This window comes from Lepus europaeus, chromosome 19, assembly GCF_033115175.1.
Source record: "Lepus europaeus isolate LE1 chromosome 19, mLepTim1.pri, whole genome shotgun sequence".
Taxonomy (NCBI): Eukaryota; Metazoa; Chordata; class Mammalia; order Lagomorpha; family Leporidae; genus Lepus; species Lepus europaeus.
In genome coordinates, this window is record NC_084845.1 from 4,757,172 (window position 1) to 4,778,872 (window position 21,701).

Sequence of the window (21,701 nt, forward strand, 5' to 3'; positions counted from 1 at the left end):
AGATGGTGGATAGTGAGGACATGCGCTGATAGTCTGGGAAAATATAGTTTCATAAAAGTGGAATTACTGTAGCCTCAGGAAAAGACTCAAGAAAAAAACTGCAGAGGAAACGCTTCCGGATCTAGTGGATGTGACACAGAGGACCTACGGGGAGCCCACCGCGTGGTGGAAGCCCAGCCACGGGAGCTGAGCCACAGAATCTCGCCAGCGCAGGAACTGGAGGTAACACAAAAACCTCAGAAACCCGAGACATTGGTGGGGAAAGGCAGAGGCCTCTCTCTCCACTCACCTAACAAAGCCGAGCAAAACAAAGAGCAGGAGCCATTTTACATATGTAAAGCGGCAACGAGTACACAAACTCAGTAACTTTGGGACTATGGCGAAACTTGAGAACACATTGAGGGCTGCATAAACTCTTTGTGTGGTCCCAGGGGTAGATCAAACGAATACTCACAGAGGCCAGATTTCAACTACCCTCAATTCCACTCAGCTGTGCGGAATTACTTCCCAACTGAGTCAGAAAAAAAAAAAAAGAGAGAGAGAGAGAGAGAGAGAGAGATCCAGCAAGGAGCAAGGGAGAGAAAAATCTGGGTGAGTCACTTTTTGCACAGCCTTAAACCTGAAGAATCAAGCAGAGCTCTCTGGCCACACCCGTCACAGCCTCTAAGGATCCATCAAAGCAGACAGCCCACTTAGAGGCATAGTATAACGAGAAAAAAATCACCACAGCAAAAAAAAAAAAAAAAACACATAAATTATCTCCAACATGGATTTGAAAACACCTCTTAAATATCTAACATGGTGTAGTTTGTTTAACCAGAAAACTTAAGCACAACCATATAAAATGTTTTTAGTTTCTTTCTACCAACAAGTTTAAAACATATGATACACAGATTCAGGTCACACAAATTAAAATGTATCTTTGATTGATTTTAGCAGCTTAAATTTATGGACAATCTTACCTATAAGCCATTTAAAATAAAACTCTTAATAAAATTTGCTATGTGGACATACAATATGTACACACATATAACATAGCATAATAGACCAATATAGCAATTTTAATAATAGCTTTTAAAATCTTTAACTCTTTTTGTAGATTGCCAATTGATTTGAATTGCTTTTTGTTTTTAGATTACTTTAACACATTGCTTTAACAGAGCATCAGAGTTTAATTCTGAGAAGAGAGGGAAGTTACCAGGGAACACAGTGTGTGAGTACAACTCTGTGCTAGCAAGGATGGCACAAGCCAGGCCCATCCGGTTAGTGTCCAGCAGCTTGCTGGCTGCTTTCAACTCAATCAAAGAATGGTGCCACATTTTCAGATCTCTCAAAGTCTCAGCTCGTGAACATTCTGCTCCAGGAAGAGAATGAACACCAAGCAAAGCATTTTCAGGTTGCTTATTTCAATCCTATTTCTCATATCTTTTAAACTGGAGAGTGGAAGGTAAAATTATTCCTCTTTGTCCCCCACATGGTGAACAAATTTACTCCGTGTGCCATGGAGTATTCTCTCATTCTCTAACCCATCCCATGAAGGGCCCTTGTACTGCCCATGTGAAGAATAAGATGTTGATAGATTACTGCTGAAGTATCATGATGTTGTCCAGAAAGAGTTAAATGTATTAGATAGCTGCACTGTGACTAACTCTGAGAAGTATCCTATATTTTCCAGCTTACAAACTAGTAGCTGCTGAAGATAAAACTGTCAAAGTGAAAATTGTGGAACCCATGCAGGTGAGGGGTTTTCAAAAGCTTTGTGAAAAATGCATATAGCAACAACCATCCTTGGCCTCAAAAGATGTTTTGCACCAAAATAAACTTATCAGTTAATTTCATTTTCCCAAGAACCTTTTTGAAGTGCCCTTATTTTAATAGTTAAAATATGTTGACAAAGAGCAAAAACATTCCATGAACTTTTCATCAGCTGATTTAGCAAAATCTTAGGAAAATAAGGAACATATTGACTGTTAAAAAAGAACTAGAATAAATGAAATAGAAAAAGTAAGAAAATTTTTTATTCTAGCAGGGCTGCCACAAACCAGATACTGGGAGCAGGCTGGCGGCCTGGTCCAGATACAGGAGCTGGATGACCATTGGCCACAAGGGGCTCCTTCCAAAGACCTGTCTCAGAGTCTGAGTGAGTCAGCCCCCTCCTTATGCCTGTATTCAGCCTAGGTCAGGCACTAGGAGTTTCTGTCCTAAAGGGAGTTGGAGCTGAGCTTGCAGGGGAAGCTTTGCTTTAAGTGAGTGAGAGCTGCTTGTTTGCTGGGGTGGTCTTGTCTGCTGGGCTTCCCTGGGCCAGCGCTGGGAACCCCCAGGCTGGGTTGTGTCCTACAGCTGAGGGACAGACCTCCAGGTGTCCTTTAGGTGCCATTGACCTTACAGCCAGGGTTTGTCTCCTGTAGTGTCCTACACATGGGGACATGCACATCAGAGTAAGTAGACAGTGGGATTACACAGCTGGTGTTATTCTTACTGGCACTGTTCTGTAAATCTGACTTTGTATTCTTCCAATATTAATGATTTACAGCATACAGATGTCATTTGACTCATATGTTCATATGTATGATTACATAGACACTTAGAAACACAAAAATATTTGTCAGTGCACTTGGAACTAAGCACCAGGTGAGGGCAGGGAAGGAGACTGGCTCCCAGTGGCTACTTCGTCCTGAGTTCAAGGCTAAAGGAAGGTCCCACCATAAACTTATTTCCTCACCTGGGAGACAGGGGAGTGCACATGGAAGCTGTTTCTTGCCCACACACCCAGCTGGCCTCTTCGCTGAAAGATACAGAAGCTCCCCCAGCAGATCTCACCTCCATGCTGGGGTGTTTGGACAGTGTGCTCTGCCCCTCGGTGTCATTCATAAACAGCAGAACATGCTTCGTGCTACCCCGTGCCCCACTCCAGGTCACACCGGCCATTTGTACATGAAAACGATTGAAGTAACCGATCTCCTTCATAACATCTGAGTTCAGAGGACGCATCCCCTACATGCACAGAACTGCAGGATCCTCAAGGCTTCCACTCTGGGAAACTTCATTTTCTCTCCACTAACGTCTGTGCTATTCATTGCTCCATGGAGAATTTCTTCATTTTTCTGTATTCTGATGCCCACTAAAGTGTTGCCCCTGATTTACGGACCTTTTGTCACATTCCCATAACTGTTCACTTCTGAAAAATTCAGTGTGTCAGATTCAGGTGACTCCTACAACTTCTTAGCAATTTCTACATTTCTTGATGGAGGCAAGAACACTAATAACACAATATTGAAACTAACATGATAATTACATTAATTTATTTATAATTACTAATACTTTTATTTTTTATTTAGAGAAAAATTCAGTCTGTCTTGTTCACCAGACTGCTCCTGGGACTGTTTCAAGTTTCAGTGTTTAAACATTCAGAGGGCTTCAAGAATAAAGAACTCACATTGTGGTTGGCAGGCATTCGACCTAGCAGTTAAATGGCCACTGAAGACGAACATATCCAAAATCGCATTAGCTGGGTTTGATACCCAGCTCTGACCAGAACTCAGTTACCTGCTAACGGAGACACTAGGAGGTGGTGTTGATGGCACAAGTAATAGAGTTCCTGGCTCTGGCTTTGACCTCGATCCAGACTCAAGAGAAATGTTTGGGGAGTGAATCACAGTCTGGTGAGCTCTGTGTCTCACAAGTAAATAAACGAATGAGTTTTAAAAGGCATCAGAGAACTAACCATTGTGAATACACCTAAAATTTACACACTCATGCCATGTAGGGGATTCTGTATTTCTTGTGTGGGCACAGCAGAGCCTGGGCACTCTGGAGTCATGGCTCATGAGAATGTAGGGGCTCACAGCTGGGAAACTCCCAGCAACTAGTGCAGAGGTGTTCACCAGCCACATGCTGCGATTGCTTAAAACAGTCAAGCAACTGTGAAGGATGGAGGAGAGAGTGCTCAAAGACACAAAGGTGCTCACCAGGACGAGGATGCTGTGGGTGGCTCTGGACTCTGGGGAGGACTTGGAGGTGACGTTGGTCCTATGGATATATTGGACCTGCTGCTTGTGCCTGTACAGGGTGAAAATCATGAAACTGCTGGCCCACAGCATGAAGCCCACAAAGAGAATATTTCGGAAAAATATCAGGGCTACATACAGGGACTCTGTGACTTTGCCAGGATTCACAGAATGACAGTAGCCATAATCAGTTTTCTTTGTAGTATTATTGTCATTACTTTTCCCAGTCATATACACAGGCACCGTGGCATTTAGTATCAGGTTCAGCGTCCAGCAGAGGATATTGCAGAACCAGAAGTATTTGAGAGCTTTTGTTTTAAGCTCTGCCCATCTGGTGTTCCTGGGACTGATGGTGATAGCCTGGGAGATACTCAACAAGCAGGTGGTGCCAGTGGACACATCCGTGCTCACTCTCTGCACATAGAACACAAGCTTGCACCCAGTATCACTGAGGAAATGCTTCATGCCCAAAGCTGCCATGGTTTGAGGAACTCCTCTAGAGAGAATGACTAAGCAGTTGGCTACAGTCAGGTGTTTGATGATCAAATCTGTGGGCCTGAACTTGCATCCTGTGAAGTAGAGGTGGAGATAATGGGAAAGAAGAGAGAAATTCCCCAGGGTTCCAGAGACAGTTTGAAATAAGAAGATCATCCCTGTTGTCAAATCTTCGGTGATCATCCCATCTCCTCCTAGTGTCTGTTTATTGTTTCTGGGCCAGAGATTCCTGTATGGGAACATGAGACGCAAACCACGTGCATTAATGTCAGGTGAAATTCAGCATTCTATACTCTTATTCTCTACTTACACCAGTTCACCCTTAGAAATAACTGCTTAACATTTTTCTTTATTGAACATGTTTCCAAATACTTGGATATATAATCTTTAAGGCTACTTACACAACACGGACTACAGACATGAACAGACACATGTATTAATTCCAGTATTTTTAATGACTCCATGAGAAGGTTGCAGGATTCATTTCATTGGAAATAAAATGATCATGCACACAGCATTAGGATAGTTATTTGTCTAAATTTAAACTTTTTTGTGTGCAAAGTGAAATATTGAACCTGGCTGGGCTTGTTCTAAAGTACTGAAATTAACCATCATATTCTTCTAACAGAGCTACTTAGCTGTGTTCTTCAAATGACACATATGTATACCTATCTAATTTCATGTATTATCAATCTATCTTAGGCTGCTGGTAATTGGTTTTCATAGTTTGTATGTATTAGTTTACCTTGACACATAAAGATTTATTCCATAAGATAACATCAATAATGGTTATACATTTAGGTTTCTTACCCAGACGCATATAACCTGATTATAGTATCATTTTCTCGACTCTTTCTCTTTGAAAACTGTAATTAAACTAGACCAAGTTGTCTGTATTGGGGAAGACAATAGAAACATCAGTTGGCTTTTGTACCAAGAAAAATGGCATGAAGTACTGAAAATTGGCTGTGGTCTGTACAAAGTGACATTAATACCAGTCTGGTGAAGTCAAGTATGGTAGAAACTAAATATTTCCATGTTCATGTAATATACTTATGTCTTCACTAGTAGTTAAGTAAAAGTATTTTCCCATAAGTCAAGATTTTTGAAATATATTGTGTGTAAGCCTTGCATAGCAGATGCAATCTCTGTTGTCAGATCTTATTTATTTTATCACATGACAATGTGGAGCTTGCAGTTAAGATGAAAATATTTTCAGTCCAGAACAAAAGTGAAAAATTACATCTGAAACTCATTACTATGGGATACCACTACTTTCTTCTTAAATAGGCTTCATGTACTTAAACAAGGAACATAATCTTACCGTAATCATGGGGATTTTCAATGGGAAATAATCACTGCCTCCATTGGGCAATTAATACAATAGGATTGGAGAAAACCTTGCTATTCCAGAAGCTGACACTGGCAGCCACTCTTGCATCCCAAGATTATAAGATTCTGAGGTTTGTCTCTGTCTACATTATAAGCATGTGCGGTTCCACAGCAGCCTCTCTGCTAATTCTGAAAGTAGAGTGATGAGTCCTGTGCAGAAAATTGAACAGAAACTTATTTTGGACCTACAGTCCTTACATACATTAAACACCAGATGGCATGATTATTTTCATTAAGCAAACAAGAATCAATATCATTGTGCATGACACCAAAGTACATCAGGAGCCACGAGGGATTGGAGTAGGGTGTAGGACCCCCGTGTTTCTGTGCTAGCTCAGCACACATCTCAGAATCCCTCCTCCCTGTATGCTGGGGCACAGGACCAGGAGCAAACATGGGAGAATCCCCTTTTCCCACTTGACTCTTACCCAGACTTATGATATGCCTCTCAATTGAAGACTCTCTCCTTTGGGCTGATGTAGAAAATCCCCAATTTCTCTCAGCTGCCAGGGCAAGCAGTCAGCACTGGGTGGGCTGGAGGCAGCTGGAGCACTATAAGAGGTGTGGCCTGTGACCTCACCTCCCTGCAGAGCTGCAGTCATCTCTGCACCTGCAGCTGCAGTGTATGTCAGGTGGAGTACTGAGAATTTTGTGAACTCTTCCTCTTGCTAATTATGGAAACCAATTATAACCTATAATTACTATCTAAAAAGAGGCTGTTGAAGTCTTTGAAAGTTACTCTGTCCTTAGATCATCAGAGCAGACAGGGTCTGACCTGGAGGGAGCAGGAGATCCTGAGTCTGGCATGGGAGGGACTGGCAGTGAAGCTCCTGTGTCTCCCTGGATTCACAGAAGATTCTTTCTACCCCAAAGTAACTACTTTGCTAAACTTCATGCCACTAAGCCCAGCATCATGTATATAATGAGCAGAACAATGGGGAGAATGCTCCTGAGAAATGTTTTCAGAAACACAAGTGCAACAGCGAACATGATGATCATGGTTTGTTTACCTGAGAAACCACTGGATTTGTCTGACAAAGGAGTATGGGGGTTTCACAGCAAAACATCCTTTACTGTGTACACCTTTCATTCTCATCTCCAGTAGATGTCAGAAGCTACAGTATAACATCCATAGAGAGTCACAAGTTTTATATTTTCCCTGACTATCAGATAAGCCGCGTTACCTCCTCTTGAATGGTTTGTAGTTAATGAGGAAGTGTAAAATGTAATTTAAAATTTATCCTTTTGTTTTCAGAATAAAATATCCACTGCTTTTCCCAAATCCACTGTCTTATCCTTGCCAATTTCCAAGTGACACTTCAGAGTCAGAATATTGGAGAGTGCACAGTGTGGTTACGCCCCTGTGCTCAGTGCTGGGCAGAGGTGCTGGGGGGTCCCTGCTTGACTTTTCATTATTTCAGACATTTTTTAACCTGAAGTAGACATGTTAACAACTTCTTTATTGTGATATAACTTAAAAATTATACATGATTTATTAAGATAAGCCAATGTAGCCTTGCAGAATTTAAAATCTGTGTCATTGTTGCCTTTTCCTTATCATCAATTAATCTTACAGAAAGTAAAGGTGATGATATTTTCTGCATATTTTGACAATTAAAAACATAGTGTTTATGGCATCATTCACTGGTTCCATAATGTTGTAGGCAGATTTCTTCCATCAGGTGTCACTCCCATTGATACATTGCATTAGATATCAAGAGGAACATTCCTGATGTAGTTAAGGTGACATTTGTTTTCTATTAAGCACTTTACTGGGGTATGCTGGACATGAAGGAAGCCTTTTCATTTCAAACTTTTAAAGTTTTTCAGTTGACACATACATAGAGAATGCTGTACATCTGTACTATCTACAACCTGATGAAGCTGGAGATGAATATCCATGTAAATACCACTGCAATCAATGCATTAAAAGTCCATCACCCAAAAAGATCTTCTTCTACCATCTTTATTTGTGGTTAACATTGCTATTTGTGAAAAGGACACTTCACATAAGATCTATGCTATTATTAATTACTTCATTGTGTAATACCACCTTGTTAGCCATAGTTACTGTGTTGGATGACAGAATTCTAGACCTTTTTCATCTTGCAAACTTGGACCATTTAATAATGTGATGAATCCCTCCATTTTTCCCTCTCTCCACAGCCTCTGAAAACCACCATTGTACTCTCCACTTCCTTGAATTTCCTATTTTAGACTCCTCACATAAGTGGGATCATGCACTGATTGCCCATGTATGTCTAGCTTATTTCACTTTCACAATGTCCTTCATATTCATCCATGTTGTTGTGAATGCCAAGATTTCCCTCTCTTTAAAGTCTAAATAATAGACTGTGTTACATATCACAGTGTCTTTACCAATCATGTGGCAATAGGTATTTAGGTAGCTTCCATGTCGTGGATATTGTGAACGTGCAGTAATGATGAGGAATGCAGATCCTCTCTCCAAGAACCTGACTGTGTTTCTCTGGCTGTGTATCCAGAGGTGGGATTATTGCATCATGTGATAGTTCCACTTTCAGTTTTTGAGGAACTAGAGTACTGTTTTCCATAATGGCTTCACCCAGTTGACATTCCAATAAAAAATGTACAAAAATTGACTCTCCAGTGTTTCCCCAATACTTAGTGTTTAGTGTCTTCCCTCCCTCCCTACTTTCCTCCCTTCCTTCCTTTCTTCTTTTCTTCCTTCCTTCCCCCCTCCCCTCCCCTCCCCACTTCCCTTCCCTTCCCTTCCCTTCCCTTCCCTTCCCTTCCCTTCCCTTGTCTTCCCTTGCTTTTTCGTTATCATTTTTTGGAACAGCAACTGCCCATGAGCATATAAGGTGAAGTCTCGATTATGGTTTTGATTTCCATGTCCCTAATAATTGGAAATGTTAAGCACCTTTTCATAAACCTGTTGATCATTTGGAATGTCTTCTTGGAAAAAATATCTATTCAGGTACTTTGCCCATTTTAGATTCTTATTGTTTGTTATTTTACCACTGAGTTGTAGGCATTCTTGATTTGATTTGGACTTAGTACATTGTCATATATAACATTTTCAAATATTTTTTCTATTCTCATAGTTTCTTTTACATTATAATCATTGTTTTCCTTTGTCATGTTGAAACTTTTTATTTTAATGCTATCTCAATTATCTGTTTTTGCATTTCTTTCCAGTGGTTTTGGTGTCAGATTAAAAAAACTCATTGCAAGACCAATGTCAGGGAAATTTGTCTCTGTGTTTTCCTTTAGGATTTTATGAGTTTTTTTTTTTCATATGGTAGCTGAGTCCAGGTTCTTATCTCTGACACAGGAAGGAATTTGAGGATAACATGCAGGTAAAAGTCAAGAGAAAAGCAAGATTTGTGTGCTTGAAAAGTGACAAATCCACACTGAAGGAGACATCGGACATTCTCTAGAGTGAGGTGCATTCCATGGGGTTCAAGTCCACTCCTCTGTATGATCTGTATGGTAGGAAGTGCAGGTGGGGCTGCAGGAACCAGCTCATCACCCCAGCCTCTTCTCACCAGGTACCTCCCTCTCCTTCCCACATCAATGTCAGATGTTGAATGTAAGTCCTTCATGTATGCTGAGCTGGTTTTCTTATAATGTGTTAAGGGTACAATGCATCATCTTACGTGTGAATCTACTTTTCTCAGTACCACTTATTGAAGGGATTCTCCTACCTCAGTGGTGCATGCTTGGTAGTCATTTTGAAAAAACTAATGGATCAGGGGCTGGTGATGTGATGCAGTATTCTAATTCTCCGCCTGCAGTGCAGGCGTCCCATATGGGCGCCAGTTCTAGTCCCAGCTGCTCCTCTTCCAATCCAGCTCTCTGCTAAGGTCTGGGAAAGCAGTAGAAGATAGCCCAAGTTGCTGGGCCCCTGTACCCACATGGGAGACTGGGAAGAAGCTCCTGGCTCCTGGCTTTGGATCGGTGCAGCTCTGACTGTTGTGACCATTGGGGAGTGAACCAATGGACAGAAGACTTTTCTCTCTGTTTCTCCCTCTCACTGTAATTCTACCTCTCAAATAAATAAATAAAATCTTTAAAAAAAAGAAAAAGAAAAAGAAAAATTAAAGGATTGCATATGATGGGTTGTTTCAGAGAGCCATGTTCTGTTCCTATGAAATCTTTGTCTAACTCTTTCAGTACTCTACTGTTTGAATACCATAGTTTTCTAATATAATTTGAAACTGAGTGTGAGACTTCCAGTTTTGTTCTTCTTTCTCAATATTGTTTTGGCTCCTCAGGGTCTACATGAATCTTTGACTTTTTGAATTTTGAATTTTGAATTTTTCTTTTACTTCTTTAAAAGATACCATTCAGATTTCAACAGGGATTCAGTATAACATGTAGATCATGTGGTAATATGTTCATTTAAAAATATCAATTCTTCCAATCCTGGAACACAAGGTAGCTCTTTATTTATTTGGGTCTGATTTAATTTAATTTTCAAGATTTCCTGGTTTTCTTCTGAATAGTTGATTTTCTTACTCCAGTTCTTTAGAGTGTTGTTCCTCCCTTTTTGGTCAGCTGAGTGAGAATTTACTGAATACTGAAATTCTGGCTCTACTTCAATCCTGCCAAATCATAGCCTACATGTAACAGGATTCCCAAATAACTCTTTTTACACATCAAAGTTTCATAAAAACTACTCTGAGACAGTAGTAAAGGACTAGCTTTTAAATGCTTTCATTGCATAAAATTTTTGGCAGTGAAAGTTTTTTGAGGTAATGAACTTGTTACCTAACTTGATATAAATATTCCACAATATAAATATTATTTAAAAATCATATTATACCCATAAATGTGTACTATATGCAAGTATTGTTTGTCAATACAAATTTAAAATTGAAATATATATATGAGATTGTATCCACTTATCTCCAATGTCAATTCTGTGCTTACTTACAGTTTACCTGAATTTCTATATAGTTGTTTTTTCTTTATCAGAACACAGTTGAAACATTTAAATATTTCATTTATAACCTATGATATTTCTTTCCATAAAAATAACTGTATATATATGCATGTATATGTATGTTTTTCTAATTCCAATTTAGATAACATTAAAATGCATAACATACACAAATTATTAATGTATTTCACACCCTGCTTGGGGAAATTTCCTGAAATGCCAAGTTGTGGAATTATAATTAGCACAGCATAGATTTCTGAGGAGTTATCTTAATCCAGTAGAGCTGCCATAATAATATACCATTTTCTGGTATATTATGTAAAAGGTAATAAGACTTTTGTAAAAGATTTATTTCCTGTGCTTCTGGAGTTGGAGAGCTCCACAACCAAGGAGCCAACATGATAAGACAGTCTTTTCTTGTGAATGGTTGCCACCTTGACGTGTGCTCACCAGACCTCTCCTCTGTGTTTGCACAGAGGTGGGTGTGGAGAGAGAGCTCTTGTCCTTGTCTCACAAGGACATTGATCTTGAGAGCTCCAATCTCATCACCTCGTGTAACCCAAATCTCCTTTCAAAGGACTCCCACCTCCAAATGCAATCACAGTAGAGTTAAGCATTTAGCTTTACAGAATCATTTGCCCAATGGATATGTAAGGTATGAAGAAGACATGAGTGTAGGAAACAAGGAGGCCAGAGAACAGTGGAGGGGTCTAGTAGGGCCAGACAGGAAGTTGAGTCAGGTAGACCAGATGGTGGATGCTGTGGGTGTCTCCCTACATCAACTCTGTAATTGACACTACCAACAATATCAGGATTACACTGGATCACAGTATGGTCATGGTACACTTCACATTCATCACCAAAAAATTAGTGGGAATTACAGAGGTATTGGCAGTACCTCACCTAAAGAATTTCTCTTTGCTCATAAGACAGATTTCTGGTGTTTCTATTCTGTTCCATTGGTCTATCCATCTGTTTCTATACCAGTACCGTGCTCTTTTTATTACAACTCCCCTGTAGTATATCCGGAAATCTGGTATTTTGATGCCCCCAGCTTTGTTTGTTGTACAAGATTTCTAGAGCTATTCTAGGTCTCCTGTGTCTCCATATGAATTTCAGTGTCATTTTTTCCAGATCTGAGAAGAATGCCTTTGGTGTTTTGATTGGTATCACATTGAATCTGTAAATTGCTTTTGGGAGAATGGACATTTTGATGATGTTGATTCTCCCAATCCATGAGCATGGAAGATTTCTCCATTTTTTGGTACCCTTTTCTATTTCTTTCTTTAAGGTTTTGTAATTTTCATCGTAGAGATCTTTAACGACCTTGGTTAAGTTTATTCCAAGGTATTTGATTGCTTTTATAGCTATTGTGAATGGGATTGATCTTAGAAATTCTTACTCAGCCATGACATTGCCTGTGTAAACAAATGCTGTTGTTTTTTGTATATTGATTTTATATCCTGCTACTTTACCAAACTCTTCGATAAGTTCCAAAAGTCTCTTAGTAGAGTTCTTTGGATCCCCTAAATAAAGAATCATATCATCTGCAAAGAGGGATACCTTGACTGCTTCCTTCCCAATTTGTATCCCTTTGATTTTTTTTTCTTGCTTATGTGTCTGGCTAAAACTTCTAGTACTATATTGAATAGCAGTGGTGAGAGTGGGCATCCCTGTCTGGTACCAGATCTCAGTGGAAATGCTTCCAACTTTTCCCCATTATTTAGGATGTTGGCTGAGGGTTTTTCATAAATTGCCTTGATTGTATTGAGGAATGTTCCCTCTATACCCAATTTGCTTTTTCATCATGAAAGGGCGTTGTATTTTATCGAATGTTTTCTCTGCATCTATTGAGATAATCATATGATTTTTCTTCTGCAGTCTGTTAATGTGGTATATCACATTGATTGATTTGCAAACATTGAACCATCCCTGCATACCAGGGATAAATCCCACTTGGTCTGGGTGGATGATTTTTCTGATGTGTTGTTGCATTCTGTTGGCCAGAATTTTATTGAGGATTTTTGCATCTATGTTCATCAGCGAAATTGGTCTGTAATTCTCTTTCTCTCCTGCATCTTTTTCAGATTTAGGAATTAAGGTGATGCTGGCTTCATAGAAAGAATTTGGGAGGATTCCCTTTTTTTGATTGTTCTGAACAGTTTGTCAAGAATTTGAGTTAGTTCTTCTTTAAATGTCTGGTTGAATTCAGCAGTGAATCCATCCAGTCCTGTGCTTTTCTTTGCTGAGAGGGCCTTTATTACTGTTTCAATTTCTGTCTCAGTTATGGGTCTGTTTAGGTTTTCTATGTCTTCATGGTTCAATTTAGGTAGGTTGAATGTGTCCAGGAATCTATCCATTTCTAATAGATTTCTAATAGTTTCCTGGCATACAAGTCCTTGTAGTAATTTCTGATGATTCTTTTTATTTCTGTGGCGTCTGTTGTTATGTTTCCTTTTTCATCTCTGATTGTATTGATTTGGGTCTTTTCTCTTTTTTTTTTAGTTAGTTGAGCCAATGGGGTCTCAATGTTGTTTATTTTTTCAAAAAAACAGCTCTTTGTTTGGCTGATCTTTGGTAATTTTTTTATTCAATTCTGTTGATTTCTTCTATGATTTTAATTATTTATCATCAGTTACTAGTTTTGGGTCTGCTTTGCTGCTGGTTTTCTAGATCCTTGAGATGTATTTATAGGTCATTTTTTGGTGCCTTTCCAATTTCTTGAGGTAGGCACTTATTGCTATAAACTTTCATCTTAGCACTACCTTTGCTCTATCCACAAGTTTGGATATGTTGTGTTGTTATCCTCATTTACTTCCAGAAAGTTTTTGATTTCTCTTTTGTTTCTTTTATGACCCAGTGTTTATTCAGAAGCATGTTGTTCAGTCTCCATGTGTTTGCATATGCTCTAGGGATTCCTGAGTTGCTAATTTCCAGCTTCATTCCATGGTGGTCTCAGAACATGCAGGGTATGACCCAATTCTTTTGAATTTGCTGAGACTTGCTTTATGGCCTAATATGTGGTCAGTCCTAGAGTAGGTTACATGTACTGCTGAGAAAAATGTGTATTCTTTAAGTGTAGGATGAAAAGTTCTGTAGATATCTGTTATTTCCATTTTGTCTATTAAATCTACTGTTTCCTTGTTGATCTTCTGTCCTGTTGATCTATCTATTTCTGAAAGTGGAGTATCGAAGTCCTCCAATACTATTGTATTGGAGTTTAATTCTCCCTTTAAGTCCCTTACCATATCTTTTAAATAAACTGGTGCCCTGTAATTAGGTGCACAAATTCTTTAAATTTATGTTGGCTATGAAAGGTCTTTATTTCACCTTCATTCACAAATGAGAGCTTTGCAGGATATAATATTCTGGGCTGGCAGTTTTTTTCCTCTTAGTACTTGGGCTATATCTCACCATTCCCTCCGAGCCTGTAGGGTCTCTGATGAGAAGTCTGCTGTCAGTCTCATTGGAGATCCTCTGAGAGTAATATGGTGTTTCTCTCTTGCACATTTAGAATCTTTTCTTTATGTTTCACTGTGATGAGTTTGATTACCATGTGTTGTGGTAAGGATCTCTTTTGGTCATGTTTATTATGAGTTCTAGGCGCTTCCTGTACTTGGATGTCTCTGTCCTTCTCCAAACCCAGGAAGTTTTCTGGTAGTATCTCACTAAAAAGGCCTTGTAATCCTTTCTCTCTCTCCATGCCTTCAGAAACTCCTAGAACCCGAATGTTGGGTTTTTTAACAGTATCCTGTAGATTCCCAACAATATTTTTACATTTATAATTTCCTCTTCTTTTCTTTGGTTTGACTGAATGCTTTCCTATGCTCTGTCTTCTAAGTCCAATATTCTCTCTTCTTTCTCACTGATTCTGTTTTTAAGGCTCTCTAATGTGTCCATCATTTGTTCTATTGAATTCTTCATTTCATTTTGATTTCTCTTCAATATCTCAATTTCACGTTCTACTAAATTCCTCATTTCATTTTGATTCCTCCTTAAGATTTCATTTTCATGAGAGAGATTTTCTGTCCTTTCCTGTATGGATTTCTGTAGTTCATGCTTTTGTTTTTTATAACTTCTAAATGTTCTTATCATAAATTTTTTTGAAATCTGCATCTTGCATTTCTCCTATCTCATCATCTTCAAAATCTTGTATTGGAGTGCCATGTTCATTTGGGAGTGTCATGATATCTTCTTTGTTCTTTTTTTTAAATTTTTTAACAGGCAGAGTGGACAGTGAGAGAGAGAGAGACAGAGACAGAAGAGAAAGGTCTTCCTTTACTGTTGGCTCACCCCTCAATGGCCGCTGCGGCCGGCACACTGCGCTGATCCAAAGCCAGGAGCCAGGTGCTTCTCCTGGTCTCCCATATGGGTGCAGGGCCCAAGTACTTGGGCCATCCTCCACTGCACTCCCGGGCCACAGCAGAGAGCTGGCCTGGAAGAGGGGCAACCGGGACAGAATCCAGTGCCCTGACCGGAACTAGAACCCGGTGTGCTGGTGCCACAGGTGGAGGATTAGCCTATTGAGCCATGGCACCAGCCTTCTTTGTTCTTGTTTCCTCGGTTTCTGCATTTGTTGTTTGGCAATGTGGAGTTATTCTTTGGTTCTTTTTTTTTTCTTCCTCACTGTTGGCTTTTCTCATTATACTATGACTCTATATTAAGTGGACTTTCTAATTTTCATGAATCTCTAGAGGCTTGTGATGGGTGTGGCCTGAGAGCTCTGTTCAGTTCTTCATGGTTAAGGGTGTGTCAAAGGTGACACACCCAGGTTTGGCATGGTAAATCTCTCTCCTTTTTTAATTCAGAAGGGAAGTCATTCCACTCAGCTGAGCTCTTCTCCTGATGGCAATCAGTGCCTGAGTGCTAGCCCCAGTGGGTATAATATTTGCTCTGTCCCAGGGACCACACAAAGCATCTGTGCAGTCCTCAGTGTAAGCTCAGATTCCCCTGCAATGTCTCTCACTGTGTAGCCAAAGCCACCTGAATTTGTGGGGTCTCCCACGTAGACTACTCATGTCTCAGCCATAGCATGAGTTCTCCCACACACCCTCAGGTTTTTTTTTTTTTTCACAATCCCAGTTCATAATCTCCACACATTCACTAGGTCTTAGTCTCCTATTATTTCTCCCCACCAGAATCAGGTTTTTCTGCTTGGTTGAGGGCAGGTGCAGCCCTGAGCTGGTGCAGCTGTTACATATGTCCAAAATGACGTCTGCTCTATCGCCTTGCTAGTCTTTGTAAGGTGAGTGGAGAGAGAGAATCTTGTTCATACTGGTTCCATTTATTTATTTTATTTTATTTTATTTTATTTTATTTAGGCTGGTGTACTTTCACCCATGGAGCTTCAAGCCTCATTCCCTCTAGGCTCTTTCTGCCACTTTTTCACCAGTGTCTCGGGCTACTGCAGTTTTGCCTCACCTCCCTTGCCAGTGCTGGTGCGTAGACTTGGCAGCTGGGGTCCCGAGCCATGGGTGCCCATGCCCTCCACGTAGATCCACCATGTCACACTAATTCCAGAAAAGTTTCCACTGCAGTTTTTTCCCTAACTCTTCCATGAGACTGCAGTATCTCCACTTTTATGAAACTATCTTTTCCCGGACTATCAGTGTGCTCCCTCCTTATTCCACACTCTTGGAGCCCTCCCACCAAAAAACATATTTGTGACATTTTGGTTATTCCATTTGGCAGTCACACATGGGTACCTTAATACTTAGGTTCATGTTTAGGATACAGCTTCTAATTTAAATTCCCATTACCTGGAGTTGCTGGGGCTGACTGTGATGGCCTGGGAGATGTTTAAGAGGCAGGAGATGAACTGATAGAACCAACAAGGGAGAGAACGATCAAACATGGGAAGTGGAGACACAGCAGACTCATAGAATGGCAGATGTCCTAAATAGCACTCTGGCCTCAGAATCAGCCCTTAAGGCATTCGGATCTGGCTCAAGAGCCCATGAGAGTATTTTAGGCTTGGAAAGCCAAGACACTCTGTCAAAAAAAGAGAAGAAGACCTAAATGAAAGATCTCTGTGTGTGAGATCCCAGTGGAAAGAACGGGGCCATCAAAGAAGGAGGTACCTTTCTCTGAAGGGAGGAGAGAACTTCCACTTTGACTATGACCCTGTCGGAATAAGATCGAAGTCGGCAAACCCTAAAGGCTTCCATAGCCTTGGCAACTCATGACTAGAGCCTAGGGAGATTACTGATGCCATAAACAAGAGTGTTAAATTGTTAAATCAACATCAAGCATCACTGTGTACTTACGTCCCATGTGGGATCTGTCCTTAATGCGTTGTCCAAGGTGAAGTAATGATATAGTTAGTACTGAAGCAGTATTTTTACACTTTGTGGTTATGTGTGGGTGCAAACTGATGAAATCATTACTTAGTATATACTGAAGCGATCTTCTGTATATAAAGATAATTGAAAATGAAAAAAAAAAAAACCTTGGTGTTAAATTGGAAATTACATAGAAAAGTAATCAATCTTTTTTAAAAAATATCATGCAGGATCTCTGTCATTAATGTGCTGTACACTGTTATTTAATGCTATAACTAGTACTCCAACAGTATTTTTTCACTTTGTGTTTCTATGTGGGTGCAAACTGTTGAAATCTGTATATATACTAAACTGATTTTCTGTATATAAAGAGAATTGAAAATGAATCTTGATGTGAATGTAAGGGGAGAGCGAGTGGGAAAGGGGAGGGTTGCGGGTAGGGGGGAAGTTATGGAGGGGAAGCCTTTGTAATCCATAAGCTGTACTTTGGAAATTTATATTCATTAAATAAAAAAAAAACAAAGTAAATCCAATTTTTTTAAAAAAAGAACTGTACCTAGGAAATACATGAAATCTGTTCTCTATATTAATAAAAATTTAAAATTAATTTTTAAGAAAGGAAAAGTATCCCATGAATAAGAGCATATTCAGTTGTGATCAACTGGAAAGTCTGTCATCCAAGATGCAGAACAAAGGACAGATGCCCCCACCTCCACTTCTATCCAACAAAGCTCTGGAATCCTCACCATAGGAACTAGCCAAGAAAGGGAAATGAAAAACCATCAAATCAAAAAGGGAGAAGTACAGTTATCTGTAGACAGCATTGGGAGAAGCAAGCCTCACCTGTCCACTTAAAGGATGGACTCAGACTCAGGAAGTGCAGCCAAAATGAGACTTTATTAAGGGTCTTGCAAGACCATGTGCCAGTGGGTCAGCACATCCTGGGTGGTTTACGGGAAGTTTTTTATTTCCTAACATGTAGGCCCCTTCTCCACTTCCTCAGTGACTGAGTAATATGGGTTACAATCTCCCTGGCATTAGCTTCCACTGTTTTGGCCACACCAAATATCCTGTTTGCCTAAGAAATTTCCATGTGCACATGACCTAGCTGTTATATTAGCTAGCTATGTGTAACCTTCTACATATCTGCAAGCTGTTATGCTAGCTAGTTGTCTACTCACAGCTAAGCATCTTACTTTGAAAATGAACTGGGGCCAGCACTGTGTTGCAGTGGGTTAAAGCCATGGCCTGCAGCACCGGCATCCCATATGGGTGCTGGTTCAAGTCCTAGCTGCTCCACTTCTGATTGACTTCTCCGCTATGATCTTGGAAAGCAGTAGAAGATAGCCCAAGTCTTTGGGACTCTGCACCCACATGGGAGACCTGGAGGAAGCTCCTGGCTCCTCACTTAGGCCTGGCCTAGCCCTGGTCATTGTGGTCATTTGAGGAGTGAGCCAGTAGATGGAGGATGTCTCTCCTCTCTCTCTGTAACTTTGCCTTTCAAATAAATAAAACTTTAAAAACTCTTAGAAATGTTTACTCCTCAGGATGATCTTAGCTGCAGAAAAGTCTGAAGATTCAGAATAAAAAAATTCTGAAGATTCAGATTATAAAAAATGTTATAGCTAATAATGAATACAGTAAAGTTGCAGGATAAAAATCAATATTAAAAATCAGTTTTATTTCTAATTTATGACAATTACCAGAAAACAAAATCAAGAAAGTAATCACATTTAAGTATTACACAGAATAAAATGCTTAGGAATAAATTTAAACAACATAATGAAAGATGTGTACACAGGAAACCATAAAGCACTGTTGATTAAAATTAAAGCTGATACAAATGAGTAGATATGCTGTGTTCCAGGACTGGAAGACTTTTATTTATTTATTTATTTGAAAGGCAGAGTTACTGATAGGCAGAGACAGAAATGCTTCACTCCATGAATGGCCACAATGGCTGGAGCTGGGCTGGTCTGAAGCCAGAACTCTGGAGCTTCTTCCCAGTCTCTCACATGGATGCAGGGACCTAAGCATTTGGGCCATCTTCTACTGCTTTCCCAGGCCACAGCAGAGAGCTGAACTGGAAGTTGAGAAGCCAGGACTCGAACCAGTGCCCATATGGGATGTTGGCACTGCAGGTGGCAGCCCTACCCGCTACACCACAGCATTGGCCCTGTAAGAATATTTTTAAATGTCCATACTATCATGTGATCTAGAGATTCAGTTCAATTCAGTTCCTATCAAAAATCACAATGGCATTTTTTACAAAAGTAAAGAAATGCTCAAATTCATGTGGACATCAAAAGACCTTGAAAATTCAAAACAATGTTTAGAAAGAAAAACAAAACTGATTTTCATCTTTCATGTCCAAATATTACAAACTCACACTATTCCAACATTATTGTACTGTCCTAAAAATCAGACATATGGCCTTTTTATGAACAGATTGGAGAACCCTGAGCATCAGCAAGTTCCGAAGAAAATGTAGTGGGATGAGAAGAGTCCTTCAATAAGTGGTGCGAAAAGAAAAAAAAAAAAAAACTGGAGATCCACATGGGAAAAAAAATTCAATTGTACCCTTATCATACATGATAAGCAAAATCACTTCAAAATTAATTAAAGGCTTCAAATAGAGGCCTGAAGAAATAAAATTTGAAGGGTAAAATCTACTTGACAGTGACCTTGGCAATGAATTTTTAGATACAACTCAAAAACCCAGGAAACAAATGCAAAAAAAGAGATACAACCAAACTAAATAGCTTCTGCACAACAAAGAAAATAATTAATAAAATGTAAAGGTTACTGTGGAATTGAGGAAAATTTTTGCAAAAACATATCTAACTAAATATTAATATCTAAAGCATATAACAGAAGCCTATGAATCAATGTCAAAATGACAAGTATTCTGATACAAAAATGGACAAAGAACCTGAATGAGCATTTTTCCAAGCAAGGTAAGCAGATGGAAGATCTCTCTTTATCCGCCTACTCGCTCTATAGTTCTGCCTTTAAAAAAATAAATAAATCTTTAAAGAAAAAGAAAGAAAAGAAAATGTGCTTAAGATGACTAAAGGCTAGACAAACAGATAAAAACCACAACTGAAGTATCACCTCACACTTTTTGGGACAACTGTTAAATGAAGACGGGGCAAAGCAGAGCAAAGAAAGAGAAACAGAAAACCGGTGTTGGGGAGAATGTGAAAAAAAGTGAATTTCTGGACACTATTAATGGGAAAGTAAATTGGATGCAGTTGTTATTGAAAATAGCAGGCCAGTTCCTCAAACAATACGAAATTAAACTATCATTAGACCTGAGAAACCCACTTCAGGGTTTATATCCAAGGCAAATAAAGTCAGGATACTGCATAGATGATCTATACTCAAGTTCATGACTGTATGTTCACAATACCCAACACATGTATGCAACCTATATACCCACTGTCTGATGAATTTATAGAAAGATCATGACTCATAACACACATTATGAATCCAGTGCATTAGTTCAATGAATAGTAGATTTTTAATAAAATTGTCAGTATATCCCTAAAATATTAGCACCTTCACTTTCTGTAAGAATTGGTAAGAGAAAAGCAAAAGAGTACTGAACTTTAAATTTTGCAATGCTATGTTTAATTCTGGTAACAAAGCACATATTCTCTTTCATGGATATTATAAGAAAGGGATTTTTCATGACAGATTTGGCACAGAAACATTCAAAACATATCAAGAACTAGATAGGAATCCTGGCTCCTCTGTCCACCAGTGAGTACAGGGACACAACAAACAGCCTAAGTGATGTCTGTCATTACAGCCCTGGTTTGGAAATTTGGTGATGATAGAGAGGACTTGGGAAAAATAGTGGATTTGTTGGTAGAAACAGCCGAGGAAGAAATTTCAACTCATATTTTCTATTTCAAGTCAATTTTACAAAACCAACAAAGGCTACTAAAAATTGATCAGACAAGAAAACAGTGAAAGGCAATGAGAACCATTAAATTATGTAAATTGAATAGATAAGCACTGAAAGACTCTGCCTATTTCATCATGGTTTCGAGTATGAGGAATCAGAAACTTCCGTGTCTCTACAGATACTATTCATTAGCTTCCTGTAGCTACTGGAGATGACAAATAAGAGAGAACACTGGTAAGGAATGATCTTAAATCTGTCATATCCTTTTAAATTCCACAGAAGTTGTCATTGCGTATCAGACAAGTGCAGTGACTTTTCATGTAAGCTATGGTCATCACGTTCTCCACTGCACCTGTGTCTCTGAAAACCATTCTCAGGAGCATTCTCCCCACTGCTCTGCTCATCACATCAGTGAGGCTGAGCTTAGTGGTCTGAAGTTTAGGAAAGAAATCACTCTGGGGTAGAAAGAAATCTTCTATGAATCCAGGGGGACACAACATTTTCACTGCCAGCCCTCCCATGTCAGACTCAGGACCTGTTCCCTTAGGGTCAGACTCTCTGCCTCATGGCTCAAAGGAAAGAAGGGGCCACTTTACAAGACTTTCACAGCCTCCTTGGAGATAATAACTGTAAAGTTCTGACTGTTTTTGGTAATGAGCGAGAAGGGAAAAGTTTTCACAATTACG

General features: G+C 39.4%; 1 protein-coding gene across 1 annotated transcript; it reads right to left on the reverse strand.

The window, feature by feature from the left end:
- Nucleotides 1–3,719: 3,719 nt before the first annotated feature.
- LOC133748720 (vomeronasal type-1 receptor 4-like) lies at nucleotides 3,720–4,685 on the reverse strand. Its single transcript, XM_062177652.1, has one exon. It carries the CDS (start codon nucleotides 4,683–4,685, stop codon nucleotides 3,720–3,722), a length of 966 nt encoding a protein of 321 aa, XP_062033636.1.
- Nucleotides 4,686–21,701: the final 17,016 nt, after the last annotated feature.

Coding starts and splice junctions, on each gene's coding strand:
- LOC133748720 (XM_062177652.1), bottom strand. CDS start 4,685: ATGATCACCGAAGATTTGACAACAGGGATGATCTTCTTATTTCAAACT.